This window comes from Zingiber officinale, chromosome 2B (assembly GCF_018446385.1).
Source record: "Zingiber officinale cultivar Zhangliang chromosome 2B, Zo_v1.1, whole genome shotgun sequence".
Taxonomy (NCBI): Eukaryota; Viridiplantae; Streptophyta; class Magnoliopsida; order Zingiberales; family Zingiberaceae; genus Zingiber; species Zingiber officinale.
The window spans coordinates 86,487,787-86,498,000 of record NC_055989.1 but is presented as its reverse complement, the minus strand read 5'-3'; the positions used below and the strand labels follow the sequence as shown (position 1 = coordinate 86,498,000).

Genomic DNA, 10,214 nt, shown 5'->3' with positions numbered 1-10,214 from the left:
GGTGCATGTTGTTTGCAGATGATATTATTTTGGTAGATGAAACACGTGAAGGAGTAAATGCTAAACTAGAATCTTGATGGGAAACACTAGAAGAGAAGCGTTTTAGACTTAGTAGAATGAAGATAGAATATATGTAATTTAAATTTAATAATATTAGACATAATGAGACAATTGTTAAGATAGGGGATGACGAGTTGTTCGGAAACAAGAGCTTTAGATATTTAGGATCATTTTTGTAAAATGATGGAGGGAATGAGAGAGATGTCTTACATAGAATACAAGTAGGATGGTTGAAATGAAGGAGAGTGTCAGATATTTTATGTGACCGTAAAGTATCTCTAAAACTTAAAGAAAAATTCTACAAAACTGCAATTAGACCTGCTATGTTATATGAAGTTGAATGTTGTGCTATGATTTGAGCACATGAGCAGAAGATGAGAGTTGCAGAGATGAGGACGTTAAGGTGGATATGTGGACATACGAGAATGGATAGAATAAGAAATGAGAGTATTAGAGAGAAAGTCAGAGTTGCATCTATTGAGGGAAAACTCTGATAGATACGTTTAAGATGGTACGAGCATGTACTTAGATGACCAATAAATGCTACAGTTAAGTGATATGAAACTACGATAAACATGCATATCAAATGAGGAAGAGGAAGATAAAAAAGACTTGGTTAGTAACAATAAAAATAAGATAAATTTATTTAAGTATAGATGATGATATAGTAGGAGATAAAATTTAATGGTTTAAAAGGATCCATGTAATCGATCCTACTTAGTAAGATAAGACTTGATTATTGTTATTTTTATTGTTGTGTTCGACTATGCGTGAGCACTGAGGGGAGGACCTACTTGCCATGTGGGCTGACAGGTGCGTCATTTTTTTAGAATTTAAGGTTTATTATTTAGAAAGGATGTGAAAATTTTAAAAAAATTTTAACACTCATCGAATGTTTATATATATATATATATATATATATATATATATATATATATATATAATTCCGTAATAACTTTTAAAGTATTTGAAAGTTTCCTAATGTTAACATTCCAATTTCCAATCGGCCATCTTTTGACCGGCGTTCAGAATTTTGCCCTAGCCCCCAATTGGATCTACGGATCTGCTTTCCTTCCCCAAATAAAAAAAGGGGCCTCCCCCTTTTCTTATATTATTTTTCCCGTTTCACTTCACTTCTCGCTCGATCCGTGTGAAGCTCACCCCAATCTAATTTTATATGTTTGTATCGTAACTCCCGGATTCCTCGTTCTCGCTCGCTCGCTTCTGGGGAGGCAATGGACGGTGGATCGGCGGCGCAGTACAACCCGCGGACGGTGGAGGAGGTTTTCCGCGACTTCAAGGGCCGGCGAGCTGCTATGATCAAGGCCCTCACCACCGGTCGGCATCTCGTTCCCCTTCTCAAAATTTGACCTTTTTTCTTGTCTACCCAGAAAAAGATTTTTTTTATTGCTATTTTCATCTTTAGTATACTAAAGCTCTTCGATTTATTATTACTTGATTATTATTGCCTCTGCCGTTGAGAATTGAGTTGTTGACGGTTTTTCCTTTTGTTGTAGACGTCGAGGATTTTTACCAGCAGTGTGACCCCGGTGAGGATCTGCTCTACCCTTTTTCTCAATTGGTTCTCTATGTGTGGCTTGCTAGTGCTGGAACTCGCAGTACTAAATTTTTGTTGTTAAGTTCTCCGTGTATGTAGGTTTCACATTTGCCCTCGTTGACTAATCTGTAGGATGCTTCCTGCTGCCAAATATACTTACCTTCACTTCAAAAAGTTTGTAATGGAGGAATTTTCCTTTTTCAAGAGGAAAGAATTATTATAGTATTAAAAAGTCAAAAGTAAACAAATAAAATAGAAGAAATAAGTGATTCATAACCTCGTCCCTAAGAAACATCGTAGGATTGATACTTGAACAAACTGGTATATATCCATCCATCCAAGTAAACAATAAGCTAGGTAGCTTAAACTTCATCCATCCTTTTTATGTAAATATACCCTGATTAGTCCATCCTCATATTATCAGCCCATTCAAGTAAATGTAGCCTTGAGTTCTTTATAAGAGAATAATGTTCTCTTGTTATAGTTGAGGGCAAAGCCAGGGTGTTTGTCCATTCCCTTTGGAGCAAGTCTTTTCTACCTTTTTCTTTGCCCATTGTGTGACTGTCGAGTGGATGCTGGGTGGATGTACGGCAAATTAGGTCTGGGCACTCTTCTTTTGCCTGATTGATATAAAGGCTAGTGGAGACATACAAGATCAATAAAAGTTAATGGGGTTGAAGTTCTGACCAGATTTTACAACCATTGCTAAAAAATAGAATAAATGATCTTGGTCTCCTTAGAATTGGTTTAGGTTTGCATAAGCAATGCAAAAAAAATTGGCATGTGAAAAAGGGGGAAAAAAAAGAAGAAAAAGAAAAAAAGTATTTCCAAACTGCTCCATGTTTTTTGTTTTGTCATTATTGCTACTACAATGATTCAGCATATGCTAACTTTTGTCTGAACATGTGCAGATTCATAATACTGACTGTGAATGCATTCTTCTGGACCTTTAAGTGGAGATTCTATAATCTCCTTCTGATCTTGTTGATTTGAAAATACACTTTTTTTATAGTACACTATTCCTCTCTATGTTTTTTTGTTTGCCATGACAATTGCTTTGTTATTCAAACAAGTCTCTATAATTTTGCTGTTGTTGTTCCTAATTATTGTCAAAATACCACAAATACTTTTGAGTGGAACATCTGTTCCTCATTAAGTTTTTATTTTGCTATTCATATATTCTTATCTCATAACGATTGAATAAATTGTTACCTTGTACTCATTAACAATTTTATCTCGTGTGCAGAGAAAGAAAATTTATGTCTCTATGGATTTCCCAATGAACACTGGGAAGTTAATTTACCTGCAGAAGAGGTGCCTCCAGAACTTCCTGAACCTGCTTTAGGAATTAACTTTGCTAGGGATGGAATGCAAGAAAAGGATTGGCTATCTTTGGTTGCTGTTCACAGTGATGCTTGGCTACTTGCTGTTGCTTTCTACTTTGGTGCTAGATTTGGATTTGATAAAATACAAAGGTGATTATTTTATGCTTTTGAGTAGAACTTTCTAACTGTGTTTTCTTAATTGGCTTGAATAACTAGTAAATCTATTGTTGCTGTGAGCTTTCTTTTGTGGCATAATTAATTTCATTGAGTTTTACTGATGTGAGTCAGCACCTTCACTCGTAGATGTCTGGTTTCTGACGTTGGTTTCTATGAGCTACAGAGATGACTTCTTTAGTTCTCAAGCTGAATAAATTTCATTTAATCCAGTTCTGAATGTTAACCTTTCTTTTTAAACAAACAATCTTTCTGTGTAAGTCAGTACTTTTAATCCTATATACCTGGCTTGTGACATTGATGCTTATATGAGCTACGAAAATGATCTCTAGTTCTTGTGGTGATAATGTTGGTTCTGCTTCAGTTCTGAATACTAATTATGGACTTCTTTATTATTATCTCCACTCAGTATCTATACATGGTGCAATTTCCTTCCTTTTGTGTGGTATGTAATATTATACTGGTCTTTACTGACGATGGTTTTGCTTTGTTTGGATTTTATGTATTAGTTTGTTAACTTGATTTTTTTTCACTGCTAGAATATCTTCTGTGTATTTCTTATTGACTGGTTATACTTAACGGCAATTCAAATCATGGCTAGCAAACTCAGCTGATCCTGATATGGATCAACTGAGTTGGATTGGGATCAGCAAATCCTGTTCCCGAGTGATTTCTCTGGCCACCAAGCCTCTCTGAAATCTTGTATAATTGAGGGGAGATTGATGAAATTTCATATGTTCAGATTACTAGGCCAAACTTCTACTTGAATGATTATTAGGACACTTACCTTCCTAGTAGGGCCTTAATAAGGGACAGTCCCTTTCTCGAAAGAAATAGAACTTATTGCTATAATATGCATGGTGCCCATACTCTAGTCACTCGACATCCTAAAGGCTATAACCCCTGGTAGAACCTGAAACTGAGTTCTTTTTCAGTGTTTGCCTAGATCCAAATTTCATTTAAATGTTTGTGTATGAAATTTTTAGGTCTACCCAGTGGTTCAAATGCGAGTTTTTTGGGCACTTCTTTCAGCCTTGCATGTTGCTTGATTTACCCAATTAAGAATGGATTTGAAAAGCACTGACAAGGAAGGTAGATTTTGGTTTTTAATGACACCTGCTGGCAGTGTTTTGACCAATTTTGCACAAGCCCAGAAAAGGGTGTGACTAGCGGTAAACATTGTATTTCATATGAAATGATCCTGTTGATGTAATTCCTTTACCTTTCTTTTTTTATTTTATTTCTTGGACAGAGGGAGGAGGTACTGATCCTCTTTATTCAGTTGCCCAAACCAGTGTTCGTTAGTCTCTCTACTCTAGTTACACTGGAGGACAAAATCTTGAATAGTGGTGATCACCATCTTCTTAATTCAACCTCAATGTGACTCCGCAAGGCCATCCGTTATGTTTGGATCAATCTTTGCCCCCCCAACCTTCTAGTCTCTCTGCAGCGAACTCTGATGCCTCTGATATTACCAATTCATGCCTAGGTATGGTACCTACCTATCCCTTGAGGCATCTCAATGTCTCTTTGTTTTCCGCCTGGACAATAATTGATCTCACACCCTTGGACTGGGCAATCTCTAGATCTTATTGAATGTTGGATAGTTTCTGCTTCCAAAATAACCGAGGTATTGCTCACATTCATATGCACGCACCAAATTGTCGTCCCTCTACTTGTACCACCGACTCCAACACTACCATGGGGGTGGAGCTTCAGTGCTGCACTGTCTTCAATGTATATTCATACTCCACCCCTCACCTTTGTTTGTTGCAGAATCCATTAGCACCTTGGAATGCCTTTCCTCTTGTAGAATTTCACCAAGATCTGGATGAACTCATTGGCCTCTGGAAAATTGAGTCAAAGATCCACTTGCTTCTCCTGCTCTGCAGCTTCCAACAGGTGATCAAGAACATCAGTCTCCATTGTCTATCGACTTTTCCCCTGCTCATGCCTGCATATGGTCCCTTCCAACCACCATCTATGGTCCTGCCCGAAGAATTTCTATTCAGCAGCTGTTCCCAGACAAGTTTTGAATGTATGCAGTCCCTTAAAACATGGAGGACATCTTCGTCCTCTCATCAGCGCAAACCTTGTCAGGAGATATAGCATCAACATCTCTCTATATTCGTTATCAACCCGCCATTGACGGTCTTTCATAAGAAAGTTCTTAAGTGCTGAGGACCTGGGCATCTCAACACCAGTTTTTACAGATCCCTTTCTGGACACAGCATGTCATCCATCTTTCTCTTTAGCCATTTGTATGCAGTCTTGACTGAGTATGATCCATTACTTGAGTGTTTTTGAAGACATTGTTGTTCCCTGGCGCGCTTGGGCTGGTACTCCTGCCAACCTCATTAGCACTGGGAAAGGCAATACTTCTTGAATAAAATTTCAGTGCCAGCTGCCGTTCTCCAAAGCCATGTCTGCCACCTTGGAACTACATCAATCGCCTTGTGGCTTCCCTATCAGTTGCTCTGCTAGCCTCCTATCTTGGCTCAGCTATCACACCAGAAGCGAGTTTTATGTCCATTGAATTTCCAGATAAAGCCCTGCCCAGTTTCATTCCATGTTGAACACATAGACTTGAGGCGGCCCTTGATCTCTCAAAGTTATCAATTATTCCTGCCTCCATACTTCCCTCTTAGCACTTCCACCCATAGGTTTCCAGGTGTCGATCTGATCTTGTAGCACAATATGCTCAGCAGTGTCTTGTTGTGTTCCTCAAGTTCACATCCTCTTGCATTTTCTTGCTTCTAACCAAGTGCATCTTGCTCTCCCTATGTTTCATCCCACACAAACCTTCTCTACTTGCTTTTTCCAACTCACCACAGAGGATCTTTGGAGGCTTTTGCGCTTGCATTTGGAAGGTTGCTGTGGACAAGTTACCTTGTCGCTTTATCAGCGAAAGATAGTGATCCTGTCCGAAAGCGGAGAAGATGGTTGGCTGGGGATGTGTCTCTGTGGTGGACTAGGCGAAGACTTCACATGGTCCTGCAAGACAAAGAGTGTTAGTGCCGGGCCGGGAAAGGGTTCCCAGCGTTGGCCCTCTGACGCTCAAGTCAGTCCTCGATACAGTGAAGAATAGTAGAGAAGTTGTAGCAGTGAGCGTGTTAAATAGCAAAGTAACACATATCTCCGCCTGTGGATAGGACTCTCCTTTTATAATGTCACTGTCTGTGCACGCATCTCAAAGTGTACACACATTTTCCCAAGCATTCTAGAAAAAGATAAGTCAAAAAATGTCCTTAACACCTTTCCTTAAGCGAGTATACAAATCTGTGATGTGACAGGCCGGAAGCTTCTAAAGTAAGATTTGTCTGCTAGATATGCTCTGTTATCAGGGGCACAAACCTCCAAAAGGGTATGATGAAATATGTAAGTGGGTCCCCCTATGGGCCGACCGAATGCCGTTTGGCCAGGACATTCCTGCTCGGTTGTGCTGAACAGAGATGTCTTCCTTCACTTGGCTTTTCTGTTGTTGAAGGGTTGCCTTTCCTTTGATCAGCCATGGAGTCTGGTCAGGACGATGGCCCGGGGATTTACGGCTTGTCTCTTCACCGCAGTTGTAGGTTCTTCACAAATAGCCGTCCGGACAGCCATGTCCGACCGGCCTTGGGGCCTGTTTGGCCCACTGCGCCCGGTCGGTGGACCTCTTCCTCACTGTATCAGATAGTAACCTTACGGCCCACTCAATATGTTTACCCATGGATCACTTCACTCGCTTGAGAGATTGGCTTGTTGACTAGATTAACTGCATTCTAGTTGTTTTGGCGCATGAATTACAAGGAAGAATCCACTACCAAGTGTTTGTTTTCATTTTTCTAGTCAGCCATTATCTAACTTGTGAGTATTTCAAAGCACAAGGAAGTCCATGATGTCTGCAAATGTTTCTACGTGAATCTTATATGTGATTCAGCTTTATGTATAACCAAATAATATGTATTCCATCATTAACCTAAACTTTGTAGTCTGGATTAGATACTTGTTTACCTTGTTCCATGATACGAACTACTTCATAGTTTGAACTAAATTTGTGGTGATTTTGAATACAGGAAGCGCCTCTTTGGTATGATCAACGATCTTCCCTCCGTATATGAAATTGTGAGTAGCAGGAACAAGGTCAGGTCAACTGAAACAAACCATAGCAATAGCAAATCCAAGTTGAACTCTGGCATGGTTAGCTCACTGAACCACACCTCTCTTTGCTAATCAGAGTTTCTTGTTTTAGCATAGAACTGTTTTCTCATCTTGGATGCATTATTAACTCCATATGTCGTTGAAAATATGTGGCCTTCTTATAGAAACATCATGAATATCCTACAAAGTTAATTTACTTTTAGATATGTATACGAACTTCGAGTTTCCTTTGTTTCCACAATCATATTAGACTTGTTTGTCCGTGTACTACTGGTGCAGCGTTTATCAGAATCTCAGGCGAAGTTGCAGAAGGTGCAACCAAAGGAAGAGGACGATGAGCTGAACGAGGAAGAAGACGATGAACACGGAGACACCCTCTGTGGGGCCTGTGGGGACAATTATGCATCCGATGAATTCTGGATCTGCTGCGATATCTGTGAGACATGGTTCCACGGCAAGTGTGTGAAAATCACACCAGCTAAAGCAGAGCACATCAAGCAGTACAAGTGCCCGACGTGCACCAGCAAAAAGTCGCGCCCATCCTAATAGATGCCGTGCTCAATATCTGGATGTTCCTTCGATCTGCGCTCGATGTCTATAGCTACTCTAATCATAGAAATGTTACTGTCAATCTGCACCTTTAGCTCGCAGATTTTACTTACTTTAGTACTATCGTCGCTTTAGGTGCAAATTGAATCTTGTGAAGGGAGTCGACACTCTACAAATTCTGCTAGCATGTTTGTAGATCCTGAAGATCTGCTATAATGCTAAGACTGCGTTTTATTGTATTAATTCTCCTACTGCTCAGTTAGATTGAAGATCTTGTTGTAATCAAGTTGATTAGCATTCTTATGAACATGTTGAGAAGGAAAAAAGGTCAATTAATTACTGGAATTGAACTATTTGATGATGATTGTGATCAGTTTCTATAGACATGGCAGCCGGTGCTCTGAGAGGCTGTGTTGGTGCTGTTTCTGGTGATCAATGGTAGATTCAGGTTGCACTTGGCGCGCAGGTTGTACCGTCTGGTGGTTGCCAGCGAGCCGAATTTGTACCGGACGCGGCCCCGCAGCCACAGTTCGACGTCGAGCCACCTGTCCCTGTTGTCGCCGACGGCCGAGACTCCAGCGAAGAAGACGGGGCCTAAAACGGTGGTGTTCTTGTGGCCTTGGTAGAACGTAGGCAGCGCCGCCCGCCGGAGCTGGTCTCCGAGGTACGCCCGGGCCTCCAGCCAGTCGTAGTGCACGCCGATCCTGCGGTTGGGGTTGCGGATCGAGAAGACGGCGGCGAGGTCGTAGGGGGAGGTTGTGAGGTTGGAGCGGGTGAGGGCGGCGCTGGCGGCGACGCGGACGCGGTGAGGGCGGAAGACGAGCCAGAGGATGATGAGGGTGACGACGGTGGCGGCGCAGACGGCGACGAAGATCCTGATGGCGGTGGAGAGGAGGCAGCAGGAACACGGGCGGCGGCGGCGGGGTGGAGTGGAGGTGGGCAGGACGGGAGGGCCATAGTAGCCGCCGGGGAGATTCGCCGGCTCCGGCGCTCGCAGCTGCTCCATGGCACGTGGAATTAAGCAATTAAATACAGTATTTAAATACTTTTAGTGGATCAAAATTGAGAGGGAAGGGGAAAAGAAAGGAGATATCAGAGAAGGAAGGAAAATAGAGAAAAAAGATAGACGAAGAGAGGGAGATGATCGATGAGAAGAAGAACTACAGAGAATTCCCCTTATCTAGAAGAATCTAGTCAAAATGGTTGACAATTACATCTGCTTTTGAACAGGAAAAGAGGAGAGAGAAAACCGAGGGGTTTGATATTTAATCAGTAATAACTGACTATCAATCTGAATATCTGATTAAATATTGTATATTAAATAAATTTTTTTCTTCTAAAAATTCATTAATTATTTTTATTATGTTAGGAATATGCTACATAGATTTATTTTTATTATGTTAGGAATATACTACATAGATTATTAATTTATTTTTAATTATATTTTTTAATATGAGTTTAATTTTAATATACTTTTGTTGAATAATAATAATTAGATAAAAAAATAATATTACTATATAAGATATCTTATTATCTAGTGGATATGAATATGGATATGAGAATAGATATATGATACCTAATAGATATAGATACACAGGATATAAAATTTGACCCGAATCATATCTAATGTTATCTTTAACGAATTATACATATAAAAAGTTAAAGAATAAAAAAATTGGTTATCTTTGATAGGAGTATAGACTATTTTTTGGGACAAAATTAAAATGACATCTCTAATTTTGTAAATAGTCAAAATTAAAACGCATTCTAATTTTCTATTTGATGTTTTATGATACAGATATAGTCTAAGGTAAGGGTATAGGAGGAATTAAGAGGAGGAAGAGGGATATTTTAGTTAAATCACTGTTTAGGACATAAGAGGAAGAGGAGGCATTGTTTACAAGGGGGTTTTTCGGATTTCTTCCGCCGCCAACGAAGCCAAGCACGCTTTAGCCGCCTTCGTCGCATCCTCCATCGTCGTCAACGAGCCACCCCCTCCTCTCTCCCTCTCCTCTCACCGGCAGACGTCTCCGGTTGCCCCTTCTCCTCACCCATGCGGCCCTCGTCGCGAACGCCGCCGCCATTTCCTCTTGGCTACCTAGTATCGCGACCAAGGACAGAGGTGCTGCCATCTTCGCCTTCTCCCTCGGCACCAGTGGGCCACTGCCTCCCTCCTCTGCTCTACCTCTCCTCTTCCTCTCTCCCCACAGCCTTATCCGTCGGAGCCGCCGCCAACACAGCCAACGATGCCTCAGTCACCTCACTGCTTCCTATCCTGTCGGAGCTACCTCTGATCCGTGCTTCCTCTCTCCTCGTGGACAACGCCACCTCCGCTCACTATTCTCTTCCCATTGCCGTCGCTAAGGAACGCCACCGCCGTCTCTTTCTTTCCTCATCACACCACTCAC

General features: G+C 41.0%; 2 protein-coding genes across 2 annotated transcripts; one reads left to right on the top strand and one right to left on the bottom strand.

The window, feature by feature from the left end:
• Positions 1 to 1,058: 1,058 nt before the first annotated feature.
• LOC122046183 (PHD finger protein ALFIN-LIKE 3-like) lies at positions 1,059 to 8,113 on the top strand. Its single transcript, XM_042606747.1, has 5 exons — positions 1,059 to 1,398; positions 1,578 to 1,610; positions 2,865 to 3,093; positions 7,173 to 7,296; positions 7,537 to 8,113. Exons 1-5 carry the CDS (start codon positions 1,296 to 1,298, stop codon positions 7,801 to 7,803), a joined length of 756 nt encoding a protein of 251 aa, XP_042462681.1. The 5' UTR covers positions 1,059 to 1,295; the 3' UTR covers positions 7,804 to 8,113.
• On the bottom strand, positions 8,080 to 9,014 carry LOC122046184 (NDR1/HIN1-like protein 10). The gene has a single exon (XM_042606748.1). The coding sequence runs from the start codon at positions 8,810 to 8,812 to the stop codon at positions 8,177 to 8,179; it is 636 nt and encodes a 211-aa protein (XP_042462682.1). The 5' UTR covers positions 8,813 to 9,014; the 3' UTR covers positions 8,080 to 8,176.
• Between the last annotated feature and the right edge of the window lie 1,200 nt (positions 9,015 to 10,214).

What these genes read in the sequence shown, in the direction of transcription:
- LOC122046183 (XM_042606747.1), top strand. Translation starts at nt 1,296, where the DNA reads ATGGACGGTGGATCGGCGGCGCAGTACAACCCGCGGACGGTGGAGGAG. An exon ending in GATCAAGGCCCTCACCACCG is followed by an intron (nt 1,399 to 1,577) that starts GTCGGCATCTCG and finishes CTTTTGTTGTAG; the next exon opens with ACGTCGAGGATTTTTACCAG. An exon ending in TTACCAGCAGTGTGACCCCG is followed by an intron (nt 1,611 to 2,864) that starts GTGAGGATCTGC and finishes TCTCGTGTGCAG; the next exon opens with AGAAAGAAAATTTATGTCTC.
- LOC122046184 (XM_042606748.1), bottom strand. Translation starts at nt 8,812, where the DNA reads ATGGAGCAGCTGCGAGCGCCGGAGCCGGCGAATCTCCCCGGCGGCTAC.